The 14,206-nt window shown below is 41.7% G+C and overlaps 1 protein-coding gene across 2 annotated transcripts; it reads left to right on the top strand.

The window, feature by feature from the left end:
• Positions 8,195-13,171, top strand: LOC8064564 (cyclin-A2-1). Of its 2 annotated transcripts, XM_021445884.1 has the most exons (12): positions 8,197-8,403; positions 9,366-9,671; positions 9,775-10,063; positions 10,459-10,565; positions 10,743-10,835; positions 11,299-11,432; positions 11,671-11,746; positions 11,836-11,912; positions 12,023-12,056; positions 12,146-12,295; positions 12,381-12,515; positions 12,694-13,171. In XM_021445884.1, exons 2-12 carry the CDS (start codon positions 9,372-9,374, stop codon positions 12,748-12,750), a joined length of 1,452 nt encoding a protein of 483 aa, XP_021301559.1. In that variant the 5' UTR covers positions 8,197-8,403; positions 9,366-9,371; the 3' UTR covers positions 12,751-13,171. The 2 variants fall into 2 exon arrangements, with proteins under 2 accessions (XP_021301560.1, XP_021301559.1); XM_021445885.1 differs by lacking the exon at positions 12,694-13,171 and having other exon boundaries at positions 8,195-8,403; positions 12,146-12,299; positions 12,381-12,504.

The raw sequence follows: 14,206 nt of genomic DNA, 5'->3' as shown, positions 1-14,206 counted from the left end.
GAACCTCGGGAGAAAAATTGTGTGTCTCCATTGTGATTGTTCTTTGGATTTCTTCCGGTGATTGGACTTCATATTATTGATTGGTTCATCCCCTCTACGCGGCGGTATAAAGTTCAAACCATCTTTTTACATTCTCGCAAACTAGAGTAGCTTACTTACTTGTATAGAAACTTTAGGTAGCTTTCTAGTGTAAGTAGTGACATAGCTCTTGTGTGCCTAGTGATTATATCAACTAGAATTATTGGATAGGTGGCTTGCAAACACCCCATTAGAGCTAGAGCAAAAAGCTTCGCTTTGTTATTTACTAACCTCTTGCTCTAGTGAGTTTGTAGAATTTTTAAATAGGCTATTCACCCCCCTCTAGCCATATTAGGACCTTTCACCATTGTGTTGCTCAGTCCCGCTGGGGCGGGGTTGGAACATCCTGGGGCTGCCAGATCGTTGAAGTGTGCTTCAGACGGTTGTCCACCTTGGTTGGAGCGTCCTTGGTTGGAGCGTCCTCGTCCCACGGAATGCAAGTACAGTTCCACAAGGTGCTTAGGGGTGCGGCATTTCTTAGTCGGGTGGTTGTAGCAACCACACTTTGTACAAGTTGAGGACTTGTCTTTTGACTTAGAGTTGTTGCCTTTGCCCTTAGCACCTCGAGGTTTACAGGGTCCCTTGCGCTTGTTTTGCCTTTGGAGGATCTAGGATTGCCATTCTTGTTGGCATCTTTTGGTGTCTGTTTCTGAGCATTTGCATGTACTTAGGGCAAGGGCTTGGCACCGACAGGGCCTTGATTGGAGTTCCATATGAGGAGCTCATTGTGCCTCTCAGCCTGAAGTAATGTTTTAATGAGATCAGAATAGACTGTGAATCCCCGCTCACGGTATTGCTGTTGGAGGATCATTTGAGCGGGAAGCATGGTAGACAAGGTCTTTTTAATTTTCTCCACATCAGATGGCTCCTTTTCACAAAACCTCAGTTTGGAACAGAGTTTGTGCATGGCATGGTTATATTCATTCATAGATTTGAAATCTTGAATGTGGAGGTGGTTCCACTCATGAGTGGCCTCCGGGAGAATAACTGCCTTTTGTTGCTCATACCGCTGTTACAAAGCAAGCCAGAGAGCCCGTGTGTCCTCTTCCATCAGATATTCAGCTTTGAGATCTGAATGGATGTGGTTCCTTATTATGTATAAGGCATGGTACTTGGATGGTTCAGACAATGAAGCATCTCCCTGTTTGGGAGTGTCGATTGCCCTATACATTCCGCGTAACGATAGACTCACTTTGAGATCCATCGCCCATGTAGGGAAGTTGTGTCCATCAAGAGCTAACTCGGCAAATTCCTTCTTAGAAGAAACTTGGGCATCAGACTCTTTGGTGGCCATTGCCTACATGTTTATTTGCATAAATTTAATTAATTGCGGGGTTGTAAAATTAACAAAAATGTAATTGCATATTTATATAATAATTTAAATTGCGTATATAAAAACAATGTAAAATTGTATATGTAAAGCAATGTAAAATTGCGTATGTAAGACAATATAAAATTACGTATGTAAAGCAATGTAAAATTGCGTATGTAAAGCAATGTAAAATTGCGTATGTAAATAACAAGGTAAACTTGTTTATGTGTAGCAAGGTAAACTTGCATATGTTTTATGGTATTTTGATTTCTCATTTTGTGGAACATAGGTAGTCACCATGGAGGTGTAGACCATTTTATATTTTCACTTTGGGATGTAGTCCTTGTATGTTTATTATTAAATTAGGGAGAGCACTTTGAGGAATAAATCCCGCAGTAGTATGAGTACTACCTTGTGGTCGCTAAAATAATAATAAAGTAAGGTGACATCTAGTAAAAAATAGTATTCCAAATAGGGAGAAAAATTGACCATAAAAATATTTACATATATACATGTGATAGGGAATTGTAAAGACAAAACGCGTTCGACATGTAACGAATTTTTTATTCATAATATGATTGCGAAATGTAAAAATATTTACAATGCAATTTACATCAGGGTCTAAAATTTACAAAAAAATAGACTATCAAATTAATGTAATTTAGGGAATGAAAAATGCTATGTAAATAATAAATTAGCTAATTCAAAAAATAAAATAGCCGATAATAATTGGCCCAGGCTGAAGCTCGCAGACCTCAACCTGGGCCTGGGCCGCCAATTCGGTCCAATTGGGGGAGGGGGGAGTGGGCCATATATAAGCCAGGGGTTAGGGTTTGGAAACCCTAACCCCAGCTCCTAAGCCGCCGCCGCCAGCCACCGGGGGCTCTGCCCCAAACCGCCACCAGCCAGGAGGGGCGCGCCTTCTTGCGCGTGGGGCCCACGGGCCCCACCTCGATCCGCGCGCGTGGTGCCGTCGCAGAGGAGTGGCCGGTCGCGCGGTCCGAGCCGCGGGCTCGAGCACCTGGCAGTCACGGTCGTGGCGCGTGGAGGAGGCGAGGCCGCGCTTGGCCGGGTCGTCGCGCGAGCTGGTTGCCGCCGAGCCGCGCGGGGAGGCTGCTCGTCGGTCCTCTTCGGGCGCGTGGTGCCGCCGTGGGTGGTCGCCGCGTCAAGGAGGGCCGCCCGAGCCGCGACGCCGTGAAGAGGGTGCCGCGTCGTCGCGAGCCAAGCTGCGCGGGGGAGGCCGCGCGCCGCCGAGATGGATGCCGCGCCCGCGCCCTGGTGGGTGCCGCGCCCACGCTGCGGTGAGCCGAGGCGGGCGCTGCGCGAGGCCGCCTCTCGGGGCAGGCCGCCGTGGCCTGGCGGGACCCTGGCGAGCCCGCGCAGGTGGCCGGACGTGGCCGCACGAGGACGACCGTCGAGGCCGCGGTCAGAGCCATGAGCCCGTGGCGAGCGACCGCGCGGGGGCTGCGAGGTACGCGCTCGCGGAGGAGCGTCGTGGCGGATGCGCTGCCCGAGGCCATGCTCGGCCAGGCCGCTGAAGGCGGGGAGCCGCCGCGCTGTGTAGGCGCGTCGTGGAGGGAGGACGCGGCCGCGTCGGGAGCTGGTCGACAGTCGTCGGTGCGCCGTGGCCGCACTCGGTCGGGCCGCTGGGGCGCAGGAGCTGCCACACGAGGGCAGGCCGTCGCGCCGTGCGGGCGCGCCGAGGAGGCCGACGCGCCGAGCATGGGGGACGCGGCCGCGGCGCCGCGTCAAGGCCGTGGAGGCCGCGGCGGGTCTGTGTGCGAGCAGTTCCGCCCAAGTTGCGCCGTGGAGGCGCTGAGGACGGGCGGTGCCGTGCCGAGGCCGGCCGCCGTTCGTCGAGGCGTGGTGCGCCGACATTGAGACGGAATTACGGCGAGGGAACGCCATGTTTTACCTTGGGGTGAGGCCTTAGGGTGAAGATCGATCCCTCGACGATGTTCTTTCCAACCGAGCTATTCCCCTCTGGGGTAGAGGAGAGCGATGTGCTGATAACGTGTTACGAGTGGAATGCCAAAGTACGAGAACAGAGAGAAACAGAATGAACTCGGGGCTTCTTTATTCATGGATCACGAGTATTTATACAAGTCGGCGGGGAGAGGAAACTCTCGTCCCAAGTAAACTCGAGCCCACGATGAGTCGTGGGTGATATCACGGAGGTGGAACCGGTCTCCACGGGTACGTGCGTAGTCGTGGGTGATATCCCGTAGACGGTCGTGGGGGACGTCGTAGTTAGGATAGATCTCCTGTAAGAGGATCCGAGAAGATGAGATCACCCAGATAAAATATCGGTAACATAAACAAGGCCCTAGTGGAATGGATGGAGCCTGAACAGCCGACAGAGAAGCTTGTGTCGTATCTAGACGACGGATTCCTGTGCAACCGTGGCTGCCTCTTGCACCAACGGCGGCGATCTGCACGGACGAAGTGAGATGTGCAGTGAAAACGAATAAACGAATAGTATTGATTTTTTTTGTCATGACAAAGAGTGGGCCCATTTTGATTGAATAGGTAATTATACCGAGGCTGTTGGATTAGTCTTGTTTTATTGAGAGGTTTCTATTTTAGAAAAGGACTAAATCATCAAATATAGAATATACTTTTAGCTAATCTGTTGGAGATGCTCTAATAAGACTAAACTATTTTAGTTTTTTTTAATCAGTGTGTTTGAAACTTTAGCTACGAAAGTGATTAAAGTTTAGCTAACTAAAATTTAGCAAGGGGAACCAAACAGGGTCTTAGGCCTGGTTTAGATTAAGTTTTTAGATTTTTACACTGTAGCATTTTTGTTTTCATTTAGCAATTATTGTTTAATCATAGATTAACTAGGCTAAAAAGTTTCGTCTCGCAAATTACAAACAAATTATGCAACTAGTTATTTTTTATCTATATTTAATGCTCCATACATGTACCACAATATTCGATATGATAAGAAATCTTAAAAAGTTTTAAGATTTTAAAATGAACTAAAAGGCCTTATATTCACCTCGTACATATACACCTTCTGTTTCTATTTAACAATCGTTTTACTATGCTTCTAACTATCTAGAGTACATTCAAAACATCTTGTATGTATCTGGATGAGTTTCCGTTCAAGTGCAAATAATGTATTCAGGTGAGCTTCCGTCTAAGTACGGGAGAGCATGTTGGAGTCAAAAAATTAAGTAGTTTTCTACTGCAATCCATGTCAGCACATTTGAATTAAGATAAACAAGTAATTATTTGTCCACTCTAATCTTATCTATAGCTCTTATAAAGCAAAACTCCACTATCTATTTCTCTTGACATGCAATGCGTCCACCTCAGCATCCACTATCAACCCCACTATCTATTTCTCTTAAAATATACAAAGCGTCCACCTCAGTAGTCCACTATCATTTGCCACTATCAGTTTGTCCTGACATGCAAGGTGTCAACTTCGCCAATCTACTATCATTTGCATTAAAGTTAACTAGCATAAGAATTATGACATCCATATTAGCGAGACTCATCATCCACTGTGGATATAATTTTCATGATTATGCTAATAAAAGAGTTATATATTTATATTCCTCCTTCGTACCCGCGGCAACGCGCGGAGAATCATCCTAGTACTCTTATAAAACTAAACCCCACTAGAGATTTCTCTCAACATGCAAGCTATCCACATCAACAATCCACTAAAACTTGCAATTATAGCCAACTAGCACTTTTAATTATGATAGTCATCTCTTTATCTACTAGCATGCATTTAACTGTTCATACTGATGTGTCAAATCATTCAAAAAAATAATTTAAGATAATTTCATTCATATAACTATAAATATAAATAGTATATTTTTTTAAATTATTTGAGATTCCCGCAGCAACGCGTGGGGTATTCTTCTAGTTCATATAAATTGTGGTCCAATCAAACAAGCTAAGGTTTTGTTTCACTGCACTAATTTACTCTCTACATATATTGATATGTTTTGACAATGGATTGATGAAAAACTAGTTACCTTTCTAGTCCAATTCACTAGATAGACTGAATAAGCTTTAATTTTAAGTCTTTCTTGTCCCCTCTAACCCCTTCAGAGAGATCAATCGAACAACCGCTTTGAGTGTTTTTAGATGAAAGTAAAAAATATCTTATCAAAAATTAATATACCCATAACCTTTTAGCTGGCATTTGGTTCTACGTCAAATTTTGAGGCATCTTAGAAAAAACGTCACCACAGCCAACTAGAGACAAAAGATGTTATAAAAAAGGCAAAGACTTAAAAACGGATGGTAACCGCACGACCTCCTCCCCATGTGCATGCGCACACTTCTCCCTCTCACCCCACACGACGAGGGGAGGGGTTTTGGCAACGTGGTGGCAGTGGCGGCGGGTTCTGGCTCCTCCCCACATGCACACGCGTGCGTCTCCCTCTCCTCCCACACGATGGCGAGTTCCCGCGGTGGCATCGACGAGGTGGGTCCTCCTCTTTCTCCTCTGCAAATTAAGGTTCTATTTGGCTTCTCATCTCCTCTCTCTCTCTCTCTCTCTCTCTCCACGACATGCTTCTCCTCTCATCTTCCCCAACCACGACATGCTTCTCCTCTCATCTTCCCCAACTTCGGCGCCCTTAGAAGATAAGGGATTTGGAGGGGGGAAGGCCAGTCAGGCGTTGGATATGGCTGAAGAGCAGGGACCCTGCTGGCGATGGAGGCGGATGGGCCAAGTCGAGATAGGGGAGCTCTAGGGCCATGGCGAAGTGTAACGAGAGGGGAGGGGGGAAGATGGCCACTATGGACGCGCTAGGGTTTCGTCGGAGCTCTATAGTGAAAGCCTAGCGCACAACGGCGGGGCTGTGGGTGGCGGTAGGAGTGATGGTCGTCAGAGAGGGAAATGACGTAGGGAGAAAGGAGATAAGCTGGCGGGGCGCAAACCAAATCGGTCGACCATGTGGCTGGCCAGCATCTAAAGAAAAACTAGAGACGACAAAGATGTATGGGTGATCGGTGAGTTTTCTCCGTCTTTTTTCGCTTGGCCAACAACATAGAAAAAGCAATGACATGGCAGTACCTCAATGGTTATGCATAGTCCAATGTTTACTAGCTAACCAAGCTCAAATGATAATATCCGTTAAATCATATATCCGATTTTGCAAATGGCTTGTGGCACAATATATTCTTTATGGTTTTGTTAACAAAAACAAGATCCATATATTTTGACGAAAAAAATTATAGTGACATCGATATCCTATATCCCATACTCACAAGTATGACAAAAAGTTTGTCATTGTATTGATTCAAATGTGATTTTTATTTCTAGATTCTAGGAATTAGTTTGGCCACAATCCAGAAACACAACGAACCAAGAATATCAAACAAGGTTCTAAGATGAAATCTTTAGACACTTGTAAGGTGAAACCTTAACTAGGTCAAAGACACGTGGGGAAAAGTTCTAAGGTGAAATCTTTAGGCTGTAATTTTGAAATAGGAAAAAAGAAAAGTCTAGTAAGGGTTTTGATTTACTCCGTTCATTCCAAATTATTGCTTGTTATGGCTTTCTAGATATATAGTTTTTTATTGTACACTCTAGATAAACACTATATATAAATAAAGTAAAATGATATACATAGAAAAAATAAAAAACATCTTATAATTTAGAACATAGACAGTAATTACTATACGCCACATGCAATTAAACATTTTTATATATAAAAAATTACTAAAAACAAGGAATGTTACAAAACATAACTTCGCTGGTCATATTTTAGCTCAGTTCTGATTTAGGTCTTGTTTGGCAACCAATTTCAGATTTTTACGAGAATCAGTATGAGTACGATGAGAAACGTTTCTCGTTGTTATGCCTAGCAAGGTGAAACACCAGTTAGCTGGTTTCATGTGATTCAGTGATTCTGATTCGTGCCCCTTTTTTATTAGCAACCATAATTTTTTAGTTTTCCATACAATAAGTTAAAATAGGTTATATTTAAGTTTTTCGCCTACAAAAAGTTATAGAATATTCTAAGAATATTTTTATTCATATGATTTTTTTATGAAAAATATATTTTTTATTAGAATCTAGACTACTAGCCAAATGTTTTCAAGTAATTCTGATTCATGACTAAAAATATTTCTTGAGAGAATTTGGATCCAAAACATCTCTACAAGAAAGAATTTGGATCCCTACCAAACCAATCATCCCTTAATTTTATTTTATTTCCTCAGTTCGGGAACCTAGGTTGTTGAGCATACATTTTCCTATGCTTGACCACTCACTGCATACTCATCTCGTGAAAAAAATATACATCTTGTTTTTTGAGAGGTCAAGACCAAATATATAAAAAAGATACTAGTATTTATGATACATAATAATAATTACTCTCTCTGCTCATTTGACTTTTTTGACCTCAAGTTTGGTCGCTCGTCTTTTTATGCAAATATAGTCAAATTTAAGTTATTTCTTGAAAAACTTTTGCTAATAAAGCAAGCACAACAAAAGAAGTAATATTTAGCACAGATTTTTTTAATAAGATAAGAGGGATAGTCAAATTTGGGGTTAAAAAGTCAAATGAACTATAATTTGTAATGGATTTAGATTAGATTAGTCACAGAATATTATTTTTTATAATAAATTGATTAAATTAAACTAGAAAAATTAGGCTCCTCAAGAGGCGAGACATCTATTTTTTGGGGAGGGAGTACGTAAAAAAGCAACTAGCCACAAGATTGATGGTTACTGTGTTTGGGAGGGAAACCAAAATTGGCGAGTTGGCCCTGTTTCAAATTGTGACGCCAGCCCGCCCTAAACGCCTCTAAAACCCCAACCGTCGACCAAGTTCACTCCTCGCCTCTCGTCTCACCCCCTTACTCTTCACGCCGCCGGGGCAGGGCCAAGACCCAAGATCCAGGCCTCCAGGGCACGCGCCGTCACGCTGGCAACACGCCTCTCCTTGTCGTCGTCCTCCTCCCGCGTGCTGCTGTGGGGGGCGCAGACGGGAGACCCATCCGGACCTGATTGATTTCTTCGTTTTGTTCTGCTGGTACGGAAGTCCTTCGGCGACCTTTCTTGGATAAATCGTTCGTCCTTTCTTCCGCAATAATACATTCCCTTGTTCGCTGTGAGGGCTTAAATTCGAATCTTGAGTTCTTTCTTATCTGGTTCCCAATCGGCGTACGGCTCATCATAGATGCGGTTGATTGCGTGATACGAATTGGGGGCACTACTAGTACTAGTACCACCAGCTCATTTCCCCAAATAATCTTGGGGATTAATGTTAAAGCCACCCCCTTTGAGAGTTAGGTTTTGTGACATGAAAGATATGGGCTTTGATTTCTTTTTGGAACAATTTCTCTTTATCAACTTGATCTAGTTAGATGTTGCATGGGCAAGTAAACTTTAGCTGTGTGGCGATGGTATTCCCCTCTGCATTGTCCTCTCAGACTCTTGGAAACGAAAAGAATAGAAACTTTTCATGAAGAAAACATTGTCGTGACAACAACACCTGTAATTCTGGGTATGGGAGTTTTTTTCCTTGCCATAAAAGGAATCATGGCCTGTTTTCACGTTTTGATTCTAGTTCATGTTGGTTTCGCAACCGTGCAATCTTAATTTGTTAGTTTTTTCGTTTTAAGTTTCGACATGACCAAGTAGTTTGTTGGGATAAGATAATGTATTAGTGTGGCAGAAGGAATTTGTCAAAGTGTTCATGTGATTTTTATGCTCTAAGATAATTTATTGTTTTCTGACTTGTGTTCTCTTGCCTTCAGATGGTTTAGTTTAACCTCTGCATTTGAGAGTAACAGTGTCTTGTGAGCTTGCCAAAAAACTGATTTTTATGTTAGCCTTGCATTTGCGTTTGTTTATCTCACAGTGTTGCACAATTCCTAATGTAGCTCCGTAGTCTAATTTAGTTGCCCAGCCTGCAACTCCTTTTCACATTATTCCTGTCTTTATCCCTCGGTGCACATATCCATAAAATCACCATCTTATTAACAAATTCAGGTTTACATGGCTGCAAGAAAGGAAAGGCCTTTGTTTACCGCTGGCCAAGCAACCAGTGTCAGAATAACAAGATCTCAGGCTGCTGCAAATCGTACAAGATCTGGGCTGGCTCCTTATGTACCACTACCCCTGAAAACTGAGTATAAACATGCAGTGAAAGGAAAGATGAAAAGGGAAGCTTCAGGTGAAAATGCTGATGCTGGAGCTTCAGCTCCTCAGCCTAAAAGGCGCACAGTTCTCAAGAATGTAACTAACATAAGCTGTGCTAAAACTTCCAAAAGGTGCAATACTGTGACTGGGCTGAAGGTACCATGAAGTTCAACACATTACTACTTTATCCTACAATGATTTTCAATCTACATTTTGCCAACCATTGTCAATAGAATAATAAGTAGTTCCTTTGCACCAGTTGGGTCCCTCTCAGAAGGTTGGACAGAGCATAAACAAGCAATGCACAAACAAGATCCCCAAGCTTCTCCCTCTGGCTGTTGGGGGGAGCTCACTTGTCAATGATTCTAGTAGTGCTGAAGAAACACAAAAGGTAGACCTTTTGGCACAGAAAGAGAAGCAGATTGTTTTGCTTAAGGGGGCTCAGCCATTACACAATACTGAACAGAACAAAGCCGGCGCTTGTAATGAGACATTCGTTGAGGGAAGAAATGCCAGGAATGTACTTGAAACTGCTGCCTTAAAGGCTGGTTAGTCCAGTTGCATCTTTTTCCCTCAGCATTGAACATCTTGACTTCTTGTAGTTAAAGTTAATACTATAGATGATGGAATAATGGGCATCCCAGAATGTACATCTTAAAATGTATGCAGCCATAGTTAAAAATTAGTTAGAGGTCACAAGCACAGCTAATTCCACAAAAATGCTTAGGGCTACTATTGGCTTGTCATGTTATCCTGAGTTGCTGACTGGTCTGCATCTTCTCTGAGTAGACTTTTGATTATTATTTGGCCATTCTTCAGTCATGGATCATAGAAACAACAATACTGTGACTGTAAATTTGTGTTAACCTGTCTGATTTTGAGATACTTGAGGATCTCCATGTTAAGTGGGCATAATAGCTAAAGAATCTGTATTTTGTTACAGGAGTCTCTAATGGTTTAAACATTGTAGACATTGACAAAAATAATGGTGATCCCCAAATGTGTGTTACCTACGTTGCAGAGATATATAGAAATCTAATGGCCTCAGAGGTATGTCAATGTTTTTTTGGTAAAAAATAGAACCTTCTTACTATTTCACAAAGTCTTGTGATCTAGGGGACGTGTGTTATATTCAGAGTACTTGTGTTTCATCTGTGTGCTGCATTTTGGTATATTACTCTTGATTGAATGCATTCAGATTCTGTTTTGTGCTTGTCTTATGCCCAGCTTATAAGAAGACCTAGGTCAAATTACATGGAGACTTTGCAACAGGACATCACAGCTAGCATGCGAGGTGTTCTAATTGATTGGCTTGTTGAGGTTTGTATGGATTGCTGTTGAGGAAGTTTATGCTTGCATTTCTACGATTTTAGGCCAATATCGGGTCATTAATCATTGGCATCTCTCTGCACAACATCATTGAATGGCCTGATATTGGCATTATTGCGCGCTCACGTAAAAAATCTAGTTATATGTGAGTGCTACATACTGCATCTATGAAAATACTTTCCCTCTCTATCCATATGTATCATAGTCATCTGATGTCAGTGAAGAGAAATTTATATGAGATAATTGAACCCTTTGATGATGACTGACTCATCCTTTGTTCTTTCAACACATAAATTGGTGAGAGCATGATATGGTGAAGTGGTCACTGTATAATTATATATTGACTTCTGTCTTCAGCATTTGAATCAGACTATGCATTTCGTCCATGCTTTCAAGGAATCTGCCTCTCATGACTTCTCAACTTATGAAGTTTTATGCATCATTCTCAATGCAGGTTTCTGAGGAATATAAGCTTGTGGCAGATACACTTTACCTTGCAGTACATCTTATTGACCAATTTCTTTCTCAGAACTGTATTCAGACACGGAAACTACAACTTCTTGGGATAACTAGTATGCTGATTGCCTCGTAAGTCTTAGATTTTAATACTCAATTTTGAGAAGCTTTGCAGTTGCCCAGTTGATAGGAGAATGTATCATATAAAAAAATGTGGTTTGCTTATAGCTGATGAGGCATCTTATTCTATAGAATGCATCAAATAGTTAAAATTAAATGAGTCTGCAAGTTTTATGTGATTATTTTTATTTGTGCCTTGGTGCCATTGATTTCCCTGTCACTGGTAATATTGTAAGTTTTCTTTTTGCAGGAAATATGAAGAGTATTCTGCTCCTAGTGCTGAAGAATTTTGTAACATAACAGATAGTACATATGCAAAGGCTGAGGTATTTGTTTCTCTTGCAGTTTGAGAGATTGCTAAATTTATATGTAAAGAGCCCTTGAACTCCACAGCTGACATCTCCTGATTCCACAGGTTCTGGAATTGGAACAACATGTGCTTAATGATGTGGGCTTTCATTTATCTGTTCCAACAACAAACACATTTCTCAGGTCACCCTCGGTTGCCACATACATATACATGTTGATGTATACTACTTTTTCCCACGCAAAGTTGTTTCTTCATTAACATTCTTTTTCTTGTTTTCTTTAATTTTGATCAGGAGATTCCTCAGAGCAGCACAGGCTTCTTGTATAGTAAGATCAGTACCCGAACCACATTGCAACAAGTCCTTTCCATTTATATGTATTGTCCTCAACACTAAATTGCCAAACTACATTTCCAGGCTCCTTTGGTCCCTTTGACTTATCTGGCGAATTATCTCGCTGAGTTGACTTTAATCAGCTACGGTTTCCTGAAATTTCTTCCATCAGTGGTGGCAGCATCTTCAGTTTTCCTTGCAAAATGGACGCTTGACCAATCTGACCATCCTTGGGTTTGTATGAAAACATTGCATATATGTGCCCACATCATCTTTAAAGTTTAAACTTAACATTTAATCTGAGGTTTGTGTTTTACAGAACCCTACTCTTGAGCACTACACCTCTTACAAAAGCTCCAATCTTAGAAGTTGCGTGCGGGCTCTACAGGAACTGCAGCACAATACCAGCAATTGCCCCCTTAACGCCATCCGTGAAAAGTATGGGCAGCAAAAGGTACATGAATTTATTGTTTGAATTCCTTGCACGCCACTCGAATGAAGCCTATCAGAATACCAACTTTCATGTTAAATCGTGATTATTTCAAGTGAAATCGTGATTATCTGTCTTGTCTATTTGCAAGTCGTAGCATGTTGATTTTTGCAACCATGTAATGAACTTTGTTCCATTGCAGTTCGAGTGTGTTGCCAACCTGAGGTCACCGGAGCTGCTGCAGTCACTCTTCAGTTGATGACTTGATGTGCTCCCTGCTGATTCACAGCCATTTGCTGCAAAGATCCTGACACCGTATCGTCAGCTTAGAGCGTACCCTTCTTTCTTTCGAACTTAGAGCATACCCTTCTTAGATCAAATTGCGCTGGCCCCACAAAGCAGTTTCTGTTCCATTTTCGAACTCTCTTCAGTTTCAACCGGCATAAAATTTGCTTGCATGTAAAACCATCACTATGTGCAGGCTGCTGCCCAGAGTTGATAGTTATATACGGTATGGTTCATATAACAATGACAAGATGGCATCTGTAAGATCCCACCACTGAAAAGTTGTGCCAGCGGTAAAGCATTCCAAAAGGGAAACGGAGGGAATAGATGTAATAGTACTGGATATGAATGCCTAATCCTCGTTAAGCTCAGGAAAGATAAAGGGGCAAAAGAAATGACCGCCAATTTTGATTGAGATATTTGAATGAGTGTTTGTTAGAGAAACTAACAGATCAATACAGGTGGTAAATCCAAATTTAAGCAAGCAACAAATGGGCTGGGGCAAAATATTTTAGTTTTGACACAATAGGATACTGAAGTATTATATGTGGAAGTGTTTCCTTTGACATACGTTCTGTGACTTGCATCACTGACGCAACACATTAATGTGTCAATTTGTAACTCCAACATATACGTCTAAAAGATTAGACCGACATATCATGAGACTACTGAAGTCATCATATATGCCTCATTGTTGACGAACACATAGTTTACCACTGAAACAACACGAAAAAAAATACAGAAACCACATCAAGTCTGATTTTAGCACGTGTGGGTAAGTTCTACCATGAGAAATCTAACTAGCTGAACTATCAGTTTTCCAAAACATGTTATACCAGAGAAGGGAAAAATATAGAGCTTTTGATTCTCATACTTTTTTCTTCATTTTATTTCTTTTATTTGTTATTAGTAAGAATTTTTAGGCTGATTTTGATATTACATTTCGTTCCCAAGTACGGTTTCCTTATTTAGATTTTATGTAGTGCCCTTGCATTCCAAAGCTCCGATATTGAGGTTGAAAGAATCCAGCAGCCAAGTTTGCGGAATATTGGGGTCATGGTACGGGAATGTGGTACATGGTACAAGTTTCTTAAGTGCATTGGACAAAGAGGGTATATATCTTGATCTTGTTCCTTTGATTAATAAAACGCGCACCAAGTATAACAGTAACATATTCTTGGAACGATAAACACATACCTAATTAAATTGGTTGACATCATGAATGAATTAATTAGCACAAGTTTTCACTAAATGTAAAACTTTGAAAATTTTAAAATAATAATAAAGATAAAATAAATAGTAGAACTCGTCATACGGTCTCTCCTCTTTTTTCCATTCAGTTGAATTTTGGGTCTCAAATTTCCATCAAGTGGCCAGACATGGTTCCAAATGGTGTGGATCATGTTCCATCGGTGTTTAGAACGATGTTC

Source organism: Sorghum bicolor, chromosome 8, assembly GCF_000003195.3.
Source record: "Sorghum bicolor cultivar BTx623 chromosome 8, Sorghum_bicolor_NCBIv3, whole genome shotgun sequence".
Taxonomy (NCBI): domain Eukaryota; kingdom Viridiplantae; phylum Streptophyta; class Magnoliopsida; order Poales; family Poaceae; genus Sorghum; species Sorghum bicolor.
The sequence above is the reverse complement of the archived record's forward strand: the minus strand, read 5'-3'. Positions and strand labels throughout refer to the sequence as shown.

Excerpts from the sequence above, each read along its gene's own strand:
- LOC8064564 (XM_021445884.1), top strand. The coding sequence starts at position 9,372 with ATGGCTGCAAGAAAGGAAAGGCCTTTGTTTACCGCTGGCCAAGCAACC. Across the intron at positions 10,064-10,458 it reads AACTGCTGCCTTAAAGGCTG|GAGTCTCTAATGGTTTAAAC; the intron begins GTTAGTCCAGTT and ends ATTTTGTTACAG. Across the intron at positions 12,296-12,380 it reads ACCAATCTGACCATCCTTGG|AACCCTACTCTTGAGCACTA; the intron begins GTTTGTATGAAA and ends TGTGTTTTACAG.